This window comes from Pinus tabuliformis, chromosome 1_1 (genome assembly GCF_031772625.1).
Source record: "Pinus tabuliformis cultivar Carrire ecotype Pingquan chromosome 1_1, CPIR1, whole genome shotgun sequence".
NCBI lineage: Eukaryota > Viridiplantae > Streptophyta > Pinopsida > Pinales > Pinaceae > Pinus > Pinus tabuliformis.
In genome coordinates, this window is record NC_142297.1 from 724949619 (window position 1) to 724965905 (window position 16287).

Here is a 16287-nt window from a genome sequence, read left to right on the forward strand (position 1 = left end):
TAACTTGTAAGGTTTCACCTCTTAATGTTTAAGATCTTTACTGAAATTATCTAAACATTTTAAATTTTATTACAGGCTCCTTTGAGTATGCAGGCTTCTTTGAGCTCACTTCACTTCTAGTGAGTTAGGTTTCTCTAAGATGAAAGTTTTCTTTTTTTTGAAGTCCCTTGCACAGTTATTACAATTGATCTCGACAAAAGGCCAGTGGTTTCCACGTTTCCTGTAGCAGGGGATCCAGTCCCGACTTATTTCCAAGACACCATTCATGAAAGGGCTTACTCTGGCTATCGAACTGTAAAAGATGCAAGGGAAACTCAAACTGGTTAGGATGCTTTTTCAATTGGTGGTGCAGCCATGAATCCATACTATCCCTTTCTTGGCCATCTGCCAGTAGCTTCAATTCCTCCAATCATGGTACCCTAACCTCCCATTAATGTCAATCAACCTGCCAGCGAAAATTAGGAGAATTGGCTATTAGCCCTCTGTCAACGCCCCTACTCTGTCAACGACTATTGACTGACTGACACTAGCTTAAAAGCATGAAAGAGAGCACCCTACATATCAATAAAAACATCAATATACTGGGTGCAATGTATATAAGCACCGAAGTTTCACTTGTCCATTTCACAAAACCACTCTGCATCCATCATAATTGAATGACAGCTTACCTTTCTTGGTAACAAACAAATTCTATCGTAGAACTCAACAACTTTACATCTAAGATCTTGATACAACCCTACAACAGAGCTTGGAATACATTTACAGAGTTTGGAACAAACAAGCGGATTCGAATGCTCCACTCTACAGTTGAAATGAACTTTAAGGATTTCACATTAAATCTTCTTGGTTACAGTCTACAGGGATGGTATAACGCATAGTTATGGCTCCAGAATTTACTGGTGGTGGTTTACATAGCTTGGAATCCAGACCTGGAAGACGCTACCAGTGCTCAAAATGACCTGAATGAAGAATATAAAGAATATAACTTTTGATTACTTTTTTACAGGAGAAAAGGGTTTTTCATTTCCAGAATTACAGTCAAACAAACCTTACCTGTAGTCTTAGCTAATGTCCAGGTTCTTAGCTAATGCATACCAGATCCTAAACTAAACAACTCACTTTTCTTCCAGCACCTCATATCAGAGATCGACAGTTAATCCTCTGGTGCTTTTGAAATAACCTCACTCTAGGAAACTTAAAACACTAGTTTCTTAAGCTGGAGAACACTAGTTTCTGGTTTGTTTTTTCGCACTTCTCAGCCTTTGGGAATGTTTTTTAAGTTGCAGAGAGCAATAATCTACAGGATTATCCAAGAGAACAATAGTCACTGTGATTGTTGTACTTGTGGACTATTCCACCTTGAAGCACAGCTAAAAATGATGCTTCCTGTAGCCATTAAGATTGATGGTGGAATTGTCAACCAAAGATTTAGCTCTGTGCTCAACAAATTTTGCTAAATAGAATAGCAAACATGCCTTCGTAGAATCCCTGAGATTGCCCACTGAAGTTGATACTTGCTATTTGCATATAGATCATCTACGCATAGTTCTTAGGGCAGTGCAAATCTGAGTTCAAAAGATTGTTTGCAGCATTATAAACACCTTTGACTTTTCGACAAGAATCCATTTACAGAACTCACGCCCTGCCTTCTCTGTTCATCATAGTATCACTTGAGAACTCCTCTGCTCAACTCAACATACCACTTGGATCAGTTTTGTCCAAAAACCGATGACTCAGTAGTTTTAGTTTTCGAATTTGTTTGAACTTTTGACAAGCCCTTGACTGCGCAAATCGTTCTCGTAGATCTCTCTTGATTAAACTGAATCTGTCAGTACTAGCTCTTGATCTCAAATTGGTTTTCACCACAGTCCGTGCTTTTAGGCTTGCATTGCAATCGCCCAACACCCTTCAAGTATGGCAGGGACTTGCTGCTTTGCAGCTCGTCTTGTTAAAATATATTAATTACAACTTGTCACATATTTGAATGTAAGTTCTTGTAGCAGGACATATTGTCAGTGTTTTTAGATTACCGCTTACAAAATACAACTGCCATCCAAAACATACAGTAGAATATGCGTCAAGGAATCGATGCTACTTTCCCAGATGAGAAAAGTTAATAAATTATCGGATATCTTCAATTCAAAAGATTGGATATGCAAAAACCTATTTATATCCTGTTAATTTACTGGATTAAGCGGCCAACTAAACCAAACCGCCATACATTTATTAAAAATGCTCAGCATTTATAACTATTCACACTATGATGGCATTATCCAACATAAAAGTATGTCTATATATAGATGCCTCATAATTGTGTTGTTGAATCCCCTTATTTAGGCCTCTTTAAATCAAGGTTGTAATAAAATTTCAAATATAATCTAAATCCAAATCTTCAAATCATAATGATAATTGAGCTACCCAATTTCGCCATACAGCTACCTATTATGAAATTTAGGCATCCGGCCTAATTCGTAACAGTTCTGAGAAGGTCGTTGTGTCTTGTATTAATTAATCTTGTTCCATAGCTGTAGCTTCAAAATCTTGGTGCAAAGGATGAAGGTTTTGAATATCTCTAGAAGTATCGAAAGCATCATCTTTGTTAACATGCTTTTGCTCTTTATTTGAACTAGTAAAATCATGTGGAAATAAAACAACTGACGTTCCTTTTAATTCTTCAAAACAATTGCAAAGCTCTTGGTATATATATGGCCCAAACTACACAAATAAAACGAAATTCTAGTGCATTTTATTGTAGATATAGATGAATATTGAACAATAACATTGATCTGCATGAAGTTTTACTAAGATAAAGATAGGGTATTCTTAAGATAGGGATAGCGTCTTCTGTGACTGCAAAAACATTCAAACGCACTTTTTATGGCATGTCCTTGTATTTCACAATCACATGCATCCGATAACAGAAACTATATAGAGCAGGAAAGCAAAATAAGATGCAGAAAAATGCGTTGCATAAACTGGATGGACCTAATGACAATATACTTAAATTTCCTCATGGTCTAGTTATGCAACCACTAGTTCCTTGCAATAGACTAGAATGTAGAAGAACTTGGGTTGTCCCTAGTATTGTTCTGAGTGATATAACTTGTACTTCCCAGTAGATGTGTTATATCTGATTGAAAATTTGGAATGCTAGCAATTCCCAAAAATGTCTCTCTGATGCTTTGCAGTGTACCCACAATGTTCATCATAGTAGGTCATCCTTCAGGTGATTCTTTTGTGCATCGCAAACCCACACTTATGCATTGCTTGAGGCAATTGAGATCCTTATCTTCTCCAGTGTTCATACAAGTTCTCAATAGATTCTTGTCCACCACTTCACCTATTCGGTTTGAGAAACCACTGGTCACCCATTTCTGGAAGTGCATTGCTTCCACAAACATGTTGTTGGTGGGCTTCTTTCTAGTTAACATCTCTAATAACATTATTCCATAGCTATAGACATCACTTTTTGTTGTGACACGCCCACCCAATCCATATTCTGCATTCAAAAATTCTCATATTAAAGTCTTGTTCACAATGTTTATTATTAATATGAAATTCATGACATTATATAACATGCTATTAGTTCAAATAATACCTGGAGGAGTGTAGCCTATGGATCCTTTGAGTGCATGTGTCGAAATGAGTGCTGAATCTTTGAGATTTTCAAAACATATGGTAGCAATACCAAAGTCTATTAAATAGGCTGTCATATCTTCACCTAGAAGCACATTGCTAGGTTTCAAATCACAATGGAGCACCTGCATGGAACAATGGTGATAGAGATATGCCATGCCCTGTGCAATGTCTATTGCTATATTCAACCTTTGAATCAAACTCAAACAACTTTCTTCTTCACCATTGGGATATAACCACTTTTCTAGGCTTCCATTTGGCATTAATGGAAATATTAAAGCTTTGGTTTGGAGATCTGAATAAGTGGTTATGATTCTAATCAGGTTTCGGTGCCTAACTTTACCCAAAACTTTGCACTCTCTGTCAAAACTCTTGTAAGCCCCTTCATTTTCCAAATTGAGAAGCTTGACAGCAACACTTGTGCCATTGTTCAAAACCCCTTTTTAAACTTTCCCGAAATTACCAACACCTAGCAAGTTGGCATCATCAAATTCATTTGTTGCAGTGATAATCTCTCCATAGGAAATTCTCGGATGCTCCACATTTAAGGATGTCCCAACCTCTCTAAAAATATGTCTTTTGCAATTTAGAATCCAAAAGATTCCCAAAAACAAACATAATACAACAACAATTACAACAGCAACAACAGGTAAGATAACTCTTTTCATATGCCAAACACTTTTATGTTTATGACTAGAGCATGGTGACAGACCAGCCCAAGGTCCACAGAGGCGAGGATTTCCCATAAATGCCGTGGCACCAATCTTTTTGAAAACTTCTCCCTTAAGGACTTCTCCTGACAACTTGTTGAAAGAAAAATTCAAGTGGTTGAGCATTTTGAGATTTGCCAATGACATGGGTATTCCATCGGAGAAATTGTTGAAGGAGAAATCCATGACCTGAAGATTTTGAAGTTCACCAAGTGAAACTGGAATTAGACCTTGAAGTGCATTGTAGGAAAGATTCAGGTATTCTAGTTCTTTGCAATTTCCGAGTGCACTTGAAATGTTACCAGTGAACTGATTAGCAGAAATATCAATGGCTTGAAGCATAGTCATCTTGCTTAGTTCCGTAGGCACTAGACCATCCAATAAATTGTTTGAAATGTTGAAATAGAAAGCTAAATTTGCAAGACGTGCAACTTCTTGAGGTATATGCCCGCTGAGTTTGTTGTATGACAGGTCTAACGTTAGTAAGTTCACACAATTCCCTAGATTTTGCCTGATAACATATTGTGGGCCAGATTTAGATATCTTAGCTGTTGGTTGCCTGCAATAAAATCAGGGATTCTTCCCCACAGATTATTTCCAAAGAGATTTATGTACCCTAAGATTTTGAGTTGCCCTATTTTTATAGGGATATTTCCTTCTAAAAAGTTGCAATCCAGATATAATCTCTCCAACCTTTGAAGCATAGTAAGTGAAGAAGGGATTACCCCTGTAAATTTATTGTTGTCTAGAGCAAGCAATATTAAACTAGTCAGGTTTCCAATCTCTGGAGGTATTTCTCCTGTCAATTCATTGAACTCCAAGATTAGGGCATCCATGCTAGTAGAGAGTTGGCCCATACAAGGAGGCAAACGTCCTGTGAGATGATTCGAGTATAAAAGTATTTGCCGTAGGCTGGAACAATTAGTAAGAGCAGAAAGAATGGGAAAGCTTGTGGTGCTACCACTAACCAGTTTATTATCACCTAAGGAAAGCCGCTGGAGATGAGTCAGCTTACAAAACTTAGTGGACATTACTCCGCTGAGCTGGTTAACCCCTAAGTCAATCTCTCGAAGATTTGTACAGTTGAATAAGGAATCAGGAATCGTGCCATTCAACAGATTGCTTTCCAGATAGAATATCGTCAGCCAGCTATTCTTGCGACACAACTCCGCTGGAATATGACCAGACAACTGGTTTCCAGATATATCCAATTTTTGAAGATTGGTGCAGTTGGACAAGAAACTAGATGGAAGTTGTCCACTGAAATGGTTATCAGACAGAGCTATAATGGTCAGCTTGCTTAGCATACCCAATTCGGAGGGAAGACTGCCATGAAAGTTGTTCTCGTACAAAGTACAAAGCTAAGACATCCAAAGAGGATATGTTTCCCAAGCAGTGCGGTATTGTACCCGTCAAGTTGTTTCTCTTTAAGTTAAAGAATTGTAACTTGGGAAGGATGCAAAGTTCTGACGGAATATTTCCTGTGAGATTGTTTTCGGACGAAGAGAAAAACCGTAATCTACGGCACCCACCGAGAGTGGGTGGAATAGAACCTTGGAGTTTATTGAAATCCAAGTAAAGTATCTCTAACCTAAACAAATTTCCCAATTGATAGGGAATATGACCATGAAAACCGTTATTACTAAGGTCGAGTAATGTAAGAAAGGAGAGATTGCCGAGACGAGGAGAGACTGTACCTTGTAATCCAGTGCTTGAAACATTGAGGGAAACTACTCTCTGTCTTCGCCGACTGCATACGATACCTGCCCATTCGCAGAACGAGACATTTGGTTTCCAGACAGTAGGTAATGATAGGGATCCATCGTAATCGGTGATTGCAGACTTGAATCCAAGCAAAGCCTCTTGGTCTGAAGCATTGCTGAGACGAGGATGCCCGCGACTAGATAATTTACCGGTGGAAAATACAGGACTGACACAAAGAATGAAATGAAAGAACAAAATCATTCTCGTAATAAACCAGAGAAATGAAGGGACGTGATGGATCTCCATCTCCTCCTCCAAGAAGATGGTTTCTGAAGTGTAACTAACAGTCAGACAGAAACGATGGAAGAGAAAACCATTTTGATTGGAGTTCTCTCGTTTATTTATATGGCACAGATTCTTGTATTAATTTCATATTAGAAAAAAATTATTGACGCGTAAAATTAAAGATAAATTGTTAGTATAATTGCATGATTGGTATGATAAAAACAAAAGTGAATCTGAACAATCTGTTGGTATAATTGCATAATTTATATGATAAAAACAAAAGTGAATCTGACAAATCTGACAAAAGACTCGACGTTTTGTTTAAAATTATTTTGATTTTATTGAGCTTAACTACGGTGTTTTCAATCACAGAAATGAAATCTTAAAATCCCCATGCTTTTGGTTAAATTTTGATTTTATCTCAATGAACTTAATTATATCCCCATGCTTTTGGTTAAATTTTGATTTTATCTCAATGAACTTAATTATGTTGTCAGATATGGAATCTTAGGAACTCTAGGCTTTTGATTGATTTGATTTTGACCCTAATGAGCTCAGGTATGACATTTTCAATCATAGAAACAAAATTTTGAAAACACATTGTTTTTTATTAGATTTTGATAAAAACCTCATGTTTATTGCATTTTGATTTTTTAATCTGGGTGAATAGGCATTTTGATATAATTGCAATCTGAGGTTTATTTCACTTCGATCATAACGAGCTCCATGCTTTCTTTCAATCACAGAGAAGAAAACTCAAAATCCTGATGCTTTTGGGTAATTTTTGGTGAAAAGCCATATTTAAATATTTTTTATTAAACACAATATTTGATTCTGGGAGAATAGGCTTTTTGTTTTGTTTCAATCACAATTCCAGGTTTGTTTCAATTATAGCTCTGACCTTAAGGCAGTTTCAATGACAGGAATGTTACACACGGAGATATAAAACATAAACGGGTAATATTTGTATTAGAAAAAAGCCACAGCTGAGCTGGGCAGCTTAGCGCAATACAAAAAAAAAGATGTTGTTAACAAAAACCACCATATCTATCTAGCTGTATGTGTTGGGTATAGAAGATCCAAATCATCATTTCACAGAGTATTTAAAAAAGTTTTTGCTAGGATGAACTCTATAAAAGACACCTAAAATTGACATTGTTTTACATAATATGAAACACTAATGAAAAACATGCTTGCTGAGAGCTTCATCTTGACCGGTATTAGTGGGATGAGATTCCTGATAATCGAAGTCCATCTCTTTGATAAGAGCACATGATTCACTCACTCTTGATCTCAAGTTAACTCCACCATCATCTCTGCCTTATTTAAACTTATATGAAGACATTGACATTATGAACACTGACTTAGCCTTCTTTTGGAATTAAATTGGCTAGGGAATCATGTGGTTTGGTGAAGGAAATGCTTGTGGACAACAATCTCTTGATATTGCATGCGATCTTTCCCTTTACCTTTGACAATGTACTATATTCTGTTAGTTGATTTCTTGCTGGAAATACTAATCTATAAGAATACTTGGTACAACCCAGTGTTATCTGTCTAATTATGTAGTCTGAAACAACATCATTCATAAACAACATTGTGCTTCCTTGTGTTGTTTGGCTCTTGACCTCCTTCTCATGTTCGCCACAGATGCCTCTTGATAGTCTAAGGAGTCTCAGACAGAGAATCCTCTGCATTTGCATTTGTATTTACATTTGCAATTACATTCGTATTTGTATTTCTCTCAGCTTGCTTTGCTTTGGGATTGGATTTGATTACCACAAGGTCATGTGAAACAGCATGTAGAACTCATCCTCATTGTGATCAACCATTAAAACCAACAACAAAAAACAAGAAAACTCTGACAAAATTCTCATTATCTGCCTCCAAAATGCACACGTCTTGACCTGCTAAGACCTAGTCTTGAATAGTCCGATCAGATTGATAGCCTTTAAGATTTTAATACCTTGGATTTTATTTGTATCGAAGTGTTTGTTTGGATTTATTTAGAATGGAGTTGTGTTGAATGCAACTGACATTTCGTGCTAAATTTCTTGATGTCTTCCTTATTCTCAGGCATTAATGCTCAAAATATACAATGAAACTATCAGAGATCTTTTGGTTACCACTAAATTTGGTAGTGTAGTGGTTCTTGTTTTGCAACGAGTGCCCTAGCTACATCTTTCCCTAACTAGGTTTTTGAGGCCACCATTTCAGGGCACTGATTAAAAAGAATAAGAAATGCAGATCCCTTCATGGAAGGGTGCAAAACTACACCATCATATGGTTGGTTGAATGTCCTTAGATGATGAGAATGGGATGGTGCACAAAGTTCCCCCACACTGGGCACACCACACCAAGGCAGTTCAATTTACTAGCACAAGAGCACCTGATTCACTCACTCGTTGATCTCAAGTTAACTCCACCATTATCTCTGCCTTATTTAAACTTATATGAAGACATTGACATTATGGACACTGACTTAGCCTTCTTTTGGAATTAAATTGGCTAGGGAATCATGTGGTTTGGTGAAGGAAATGCTTGCGGACAACAATCTCTTGATATTGCATGCGATCTTTCCCTTTACCTTTGACAATGTACTATATTCTGTTAGTTGATTTCTTGCTGGAAATACTAATCTATAAGAATACTTGGTACAACCCACTTTTATTTGTCTAATTATGTAGTCTGAAACAACATCATTCATAAAAAAACATGGTGCTTCCTTGTGTTGTTTGGTTCTTGACCTCCTTCTCATGTTCGCCACAAATGCCTCTTGATAGTCTAAGGAGTCTCAGACGAAGAATCCTCTGCATTTGCATTTGTATTTAAAGAATGCTTTGTCCTCAAAGCATAGTAAATTGGATGCTTAGTAGTTAAGAATATTTTTTGGTGGTATCATCTTTATCTGGTTGTAGGGTTTTGATTTGAGTGTTACCAAGGTTCATTTGTTGTGTGTGCATCATAGTCTGAAGTCTTTTGACCTCGTTATTTAACGTGAAACCTTGATACTCGTTAAAATATTTTCCATATTTCCATCATTCTATGTTTCTCTATGTATCTTGCTCCTTTTTTAGTAATTGTAAATCAATTCTTTGAGAGTGGAACTTTCAATGCCATGTTATTTATAACACTCTCCTTACCAATCAAATCCCATGAATTGTTCTTTGCGGTTGGAGGTACAAGTGCCCAATTGAATCAAACATTCAACACTTAGTACCGTACCCATCTAATTGATAGAGCATCCAACCCTATTTGTAATTTCAATTTTTGTATCTGAATAATGATTTTAGGACATCTTCATACTTTTTTGACATTCTATTGGTGATCATAACCATGAGATCCTTGATGGGATACACAAAATAATTAAGTTACTTAGCAAAATTGATGTCTAGACAATTATGAATACCACTGTAATCTACAAGTATATACTATAAATACATCACTATCCTTTTATGATTCCTTTAAAGTTTAAACTTTATTAGTGTTTTAGGTTGTAATTTCCATGGTATATTTACAAGTGAACTATAAGTTTGCTTCTCTTTTTTGGGTACGTGTTGATGAGTGGGGTATATTTTGTAGTGTATTGACGAGGGTTTAAAAAAATCTCATACATCTATAGATATAATTTATGCTTCAGGTTTTTTATGGATAAAACTTAATATGGATATATATTTTATCGTTCTGGTTTTTTATGGATATATATTTTATAAATATTAGTCTAGTGGCCCACATTTTTAAGAAATATTTTTTTGACTTTGTCTAAAAACGGGGGAAATTGTTCTGCTGGTACCTATAACTTCATGGCCAATTTTACAGATATTATCACTTCACATTTGGCTTTCCAAAAATTCAGGAAGGTTATATTATAGAGGACATTATCAAAGGAAAAAAGCATAGATAAGAGTGTGGAAAAATAAAGAAGAAAAGTTTAAAAAAGCAGAAGAGTATTGTGAAGATACCTGTTGTTCATAAAAGGTAATATTCAATGAATCGATTTCTCTGTTGAATCCTTTGAAAAGGATCCATCCAATTTGCAGACCATTATAGGATGATCCACATAAGCTGTGTTAATTAGTTGACAGTTTTTTTGGTACTACCGTTATTTGGCCAAAATAGGATGCACCGAGAACTTGTTTTTGATCCGTGTGTTCTGACTGCAATTTTGATAGGCAGCAGGAGGAAGCTGACCTAAGGGCGTGAGGAATGACCAGTGGAAATTAACAACCAATTACTGCCTCTGTTCCTCTTCATGGGCATCTACGCTAGACTGTGACATGACTGCAATAAATGTGGTCCTCGTCCATTCTGCTAGCTCCTTTGGGCTGCCCTTAATAAGGTTCCACATTTCCATTTTTAGAATTGTGCTGTACGAGGTAACAGTCATCGTCAATCTAGATTATGGTTCACCAGTCTCAACCTGACACACTTTGTGGCGAATCAAAATCCATTCCAAATGATAAAATTTTATAAGGTTTAGGGTAAAGAATCATGATTGTCTTAAATGGGAATAAGTTCCAGAATTAAGTGCATTTTGAAAATTGAAACAGGTATGAGAGCTCAGGTGTTATGTTTAATTTTCATAAGGGAGGTTGACTAATATTCATAAGAGAAGAGGTAGTAAGGGAAAATAATTGTGTAGCTACCTACTTGGAAGGTGTTAAATAAATTTGAAAATTGAAAAGAAGTGAGAGTTCGAGAGCTTATCAAGTGATAATGGAAATACAGTAAATTAAATAAGAGTATGAAGGGGTGATGGAAGGAAATTAAGTAAAGTTAGATAGGAGGTGAGGATATTTATATATTGAGTGTGACCCATTATAGTTAATCAAGTAATTTAATGAAAGAGGTACGAAAGATGGGCTTAAAAAGTGGGGACTTGTGCTGAGGTGACAGTGGGCACTTGTCCTATATGGTGTCACTTGGTGCTTCGTGAGGACCTTGACAAAACCAGTAAACCGGTTGGCATTAGATTCTTTAGGGTACAAAGCTAGGGCAAGAACAACGCTCAAAGTTGTTACAACAAAATATTCATTGTGAGTTCAACATGTCACTCAGGAAAACAGACCTTGGGTTTGTAGGATAACTTACATTCCACAACCAGTTGGGTAAACCCAATTGAGAAAGCAGTGTTTTATATGGAACAATCAAAACTATATTTTTTCAAGATTAAAGTTCTGAGACCACTCAGGACATGTTTAATTTTTATAGGAGCATGTTCAAATTTGCAGAGTCATACCCCTCTCAAAGTTGTCATCTATGAGCTAGGGCAGAGTTATGATCTTGGCATGAAATTGGGAGTGCTTTGCCTTTAGTTCTGAATAAATTTAGTTTCCAACCAAATGGTTGTGCTCCTAGTAACAGTTTAGCAAGCTGCATGTTTCTTACAAAGTGCCAACCAACGTTACTAGCAAGGTGTGGAAACTGCATTTTCCTAACAAAGTACGTCGTAAACATTACTAACATGGTGTCTCAGCTATATTCTGACTATCACAGGACTTGTCTTTTTATACATCCAGAACACAGCACCCATCTCTTATTCTATGGTTATCAAGGGTTTACAACCTCTAAAATCCAGAAAATAAATTGGTCTTGTCGCAACAAACAAAACTTATAATGAGGATGTGACTCCTACCTCCAATCTTCTCGTTTTGAATGGAGCAACCAACTCTTATTCTATGGTTATTAAGGTTGGGTTTAGAACCTCTAGAACCCCGATAATAAATTGGTCTTTTTGCAACAAAGAAAACTTACAATAAGGATATGACTTGTGCGTCCAATTTTCTTGACTTTAAATGGTTCTTCATGCCTTTCTTAACTGTCAGACATCTTTATTTCTTTCAATTTTTCCTCTATTGCTTCGAATACTATATATTGGAAGAGGTTGTGCATCAAACAATGTTATTATCACCTCACATTTATGATATGCCATATTCAGTAAGTTACTAATGGCATCAGAATTTGGATGTTAAGGTTGGTAAGTTGTGATTGTGGCAATAGTTTAGGATTCTGTGTGAAAATTTCTGGAGCTCATACTAGCATAAGAGCACCTGATTCATTCACTCATTGATCTCAAGTTAACTCCACCATTATCTCTGCCTTATTTAAACTTATATGAAGACATTGACATTATGAAAATGCTTGCAGACAACAATCTTGCCTTATTTAAACTTATATGAAGACATTGACATTATGAAAATGCTTGTAGACAACAATCTCTTGATATTGCATGCCAACATTTGTTGTCGTAGATTTTCCCAAATATATCGGGCCTCCTTGGGATGAAAGAAACCCCACTCACTTGCCTAATCCAGCAATAAAAAAGAAATGGACGTGCACAAATTCCACTGAAGATGGCTTGGGCTTTAACCATACATAAATCTCAAGGTATGACACTTCCAAAAGCAACAATTGACATTGGAAAAACAGAACGTCAAGGTCTCACATTCGCAGCAATTTCAAGAGTACCTTCTCTACAAGATCTCCGGATTAGCCTCGCATTCAGTTTCGAAAGTTACAATAAAATGAAGGACAACAAAAACATTACTCGCAGAAAACACGCGGAAGAAATTCTCTGTTCAATGCCACCTCCAGATAATCTGCTCCAACCCATACTTTAACAACACCAAAAGGTTTCCTCTATTTATTTAGCTCATTCTATTTCATAACATACCTTTCATATCTTTCAACAACAACCAAATTTAATCATTATTAATAATTATGCAAATATTAGAATGTCCTTATATTATCTGTACATCTCATTCTAACATTTTCTTTCTTTTGCAATAGGACATATGGACTCAGAAAAAGCACACCTATGCAACTACGAGCAGAATACCAAGCAAGAAATATGCGTCTCCAACTACGCATAAATCTCTAGTGGTGTTCAGTATGCCATCATTCACCATGCATTTTCCACTAACAATATATAAATCCCCATGGCAAAGGTAACTTCATTTCCATTCATTCCAAATTCATTTTAACACAACTCACCTGCAAAGTATTACTAATAAATTTCCACAACTGATTTACATATTACAACTTCTAACAAAATATACATTTTGCAGGTTCATTGCTTCTTCAGGTCTTCGATGCCTCCAACAAGTTTTGATACAACTTCAAATATGGAATGACAAGCACAATGTTCTTTAGAATATTATATTCACTATTTGTATTTTCCATTTGAAACTTGAAAAAGGATGTTTCAAGATCAAATACCATTTTGATAGTTTATGTCTTCACAACCGATTCATTATCAATGGGTTTTAACATATTTTGTTAACAAAATCAATTTATTTCAATGAATATAATACATGTTTTAAATATGTCTTCATATTAATTAAATTTCCCATTTGAATAATGATTTCTTAAATAACCCCATCCAAATCGATATGGATACCCAGCGCTTGTTCGCGTTTCGTGTGAATTCATTCCTTTACCTTCACCTTCAACTACGCAATTTTAATCCAGATACGAAGGTGTCTAAACAAGTTCAATGGATATTTAAGACTACTTGCATTCCATTTCGTAGCCACTTTAACCCCCAAATACACTTTTCGACATGGCTTCCTCAAATTAAAACTCAAATACATCGACCCTTGCTTTCAAAAAAACCCGTAAAAGCCCATTCGCATTTCAATATTCTTCCACAGACTATACCTTACGGCGTTTCCTTTGCAACATTAGGTGCAAATGCTAGTAATAAACCAGAGAAATGAAGGGACGTGATGGATCTCCATCTCCTCCTCCAAGAAGATGGTTTCTGAAGTGTAACTAAGAGTCAGACAGAAACGATGGAAGAGAAAACCATTTTGATTGGAGTTCTCTCGTTTATTTATATGGCACAGATTCTTGTATTAATTTCATATTAGGAAAAAATTATTGACGCGTAAAATTAAAGATAAATTGTTAGTATAATTGCATGATTTATATGATAAAAACAAAAGTGAATCTGACCAATCTGTTGGTATAATTGCATAATTTATATGATAAAAACAAAAGTGAATCTGACAAATCTGTTAGTATAATGGCATAATTTATATGATAAAAGCAAAAGTGAATTTGACATCTCTGTTTAGTGAACTATGTTTTCTCATTATGCAAATATATTTGAGTATTTTATATTTTATGATTAAGATTTTGAATTTGAATTTACAAATGTCTTTATATTTTATGATTAAGATTTTGAATTTGAATTTACAAATGTCGAAAGGAATCACATTTTTTAAGATGGCTAAATTTTGTTTAAAAAATTATATTTATTTAAAAATTTACACTTCAAGATGTGCAAAATTTGATTTTCTTTTTAATTTTTTACTTAAAATAATTATTTTATAAGTGTTGAGAAAAATCAATTCTTTTTTAATGTGTTAAAATTGAGAAAAAAATTGACACTTCAAGATGTGCAAAACTTGACCTTCTTTTAGCTCTTTACTTAGAGCAACAATTTTCTCTTTCTTGATTAACTTGCATATCTCTGCACAACTATGCGCTTCAATGGTATGTTCTTTCCTTTATTGGCTCAGATCTCACATTACTTATTGCTTGCTCACGCTCTCTTCAACTTGATATTCAAATTACAACTCAGATATGCATTTTGTTTTGTTCTATTCTGGTTAACACACTCAGCACTGTCACCACATCACTTGGCAATTCCAATCTACTAAGACTTCCTGTGCCTCAGTTGGCTTACCCTTATTCACTTGGTCCATTCTAGCTCTCTTAATCTCATAGGTTTTTGCTATTCTCCCTAAATATTAACACTATATTTATATATTATTCCTTCCTTGCCATTGATATTGATCCATGGTATTGACTCATGGTATCATGGGTTCAGTGACTTACCCTTCTTCACTTGGTCCATTGTAGTTCTCTTAATCTCATAGGTTTTTTCTATTCTCCCTAAATATTAACACTAGATTTATAGATTATTGCTTCCATACCATTGATATTGACCCATGGTATCATGGGTTCACTAGATCGGGCTACTCCTATTACACTCCAAATTGCTTTGTTCCTTTCTTTGCTCATTGCGTAGAGTTTATGTTTCTTGTTACATGCATGGTGCACTTCAAACAATAGTTGTTGGGGCCTTTCACATATGGTCATGTCCATATGCTAGGGATCTTGAATTACAAATCCCTCTTCTTGGATATTGAAATATTTGATCATGGTTAAGGCGAACACACACATTTCTCTATATATATGTGAAATTGATATTGAACTAAATTAGTTAACATAGATATTTAAATAGTTTATGAATATTATGAATCTGGTTTACATTCAAAAGTGAATATAGAAAGAAGAAGACATCATTTCTAAAATTAATATAAATATAAATATTATTTTTGCATCTCCCTCATATTCAATTATAATATAATTAATGCTATTGATATTTTAGAATATTTCTAATTAAAATTAATTAAAAAATTTGTTTTTAATTATAATTCATATTACTTTTTATTTTAAGAAAAAAAGACTTACGAAAAAGAATTACAAATTTTATACACCTTTATACATAAATGACGACTATTTATAATACAGTAAAATTTTGATTTCATTTATGTGTTAGGTGGAAGTTGTATTCTTTTTATCTTTATCAATGTGGCTCCACACACTAGACGACCCTGAATATAAGTCTTGTCCCAAAGTCTTTGAAAACAAGGGACACAACAACGTATTCTTTTAATATTTAATTTAGCCGAGACTTTGACTTGGACTTTGTTCCTTTTAAAGTTGTCCACTAAGTCATGTGATAGGAAAAACCAACAACTTCGACGACTTCGACTTCGACTTTGTTCCTTATTTAAAGTTGTCACTAAGTCATGTGACTAGAAAAATGATAATGTGAATGCACGCTGAGGAAATAACTCTCAATCCTAGTCTAAAAAACTTATAACTAGCATTTGCATCTAATGTTGCAAAGGAAATGCCGTAAGGCATAGTGTGTGGA

At 35.2% G+C, this 16287-nt stretch overlaps 1 protein-coding gene and 1 long non-coding RNA gene across 3 annotated transcripts; one reads left to right on the plus strand and one right to left on the minus strand.

Annotated features, from left to right (window-relative positions):
- Positions 1-2724: 2724 nt before the first annotated feature.
- Positions 2725-6456, minus strand: LOC149215950 (putative LRR receptor-like serine/threonine-protein kinase At3g47570). Of its 2 annotated transcripts, XM_089392643.1 has the most exons (3): positions 6044-6456; positions 3599-4535; positions 2725-3499 (listed from the first exon to the last, which is right to left on the minus strand). In XM_089392643.1, exons 2-3 carry the CDS (start codon positions 3897-3899, stop codon positions 3216-3218), a joined length of 585 nt encoding a protein of 194 aa, XP_089248769.1. In that variant the 5' UTR covers positions 3900-4535; positions 6044-6456; the 3' UTR covers positions 2725-3215. The 2 variants fall into 2 exon arrangements, with proteins under 2 accessions (XP_089248769.1, XP_089248768.1); XM_089392642.1 differs by lacking the exon at positions 6044-6456 and having other exon boundaries at positions 3599-4840.
- A 6139-nt stretch (positions 6457-12595) lies between these two features.
- On the plus strand, positions 12596-13617 carry LOC149215951 (uncharacterized). The gene is made up of 3 exons (XR_016251043.1): positions 12596-12967; positions 13125-13282; positions 13403-13617. It is a non-coding gene; the product is annotated as an uncharacterized LOC149215951 (long non-coding RNA).
- Positions 13618-16287: the final 2670 nt, after the last annotated feature.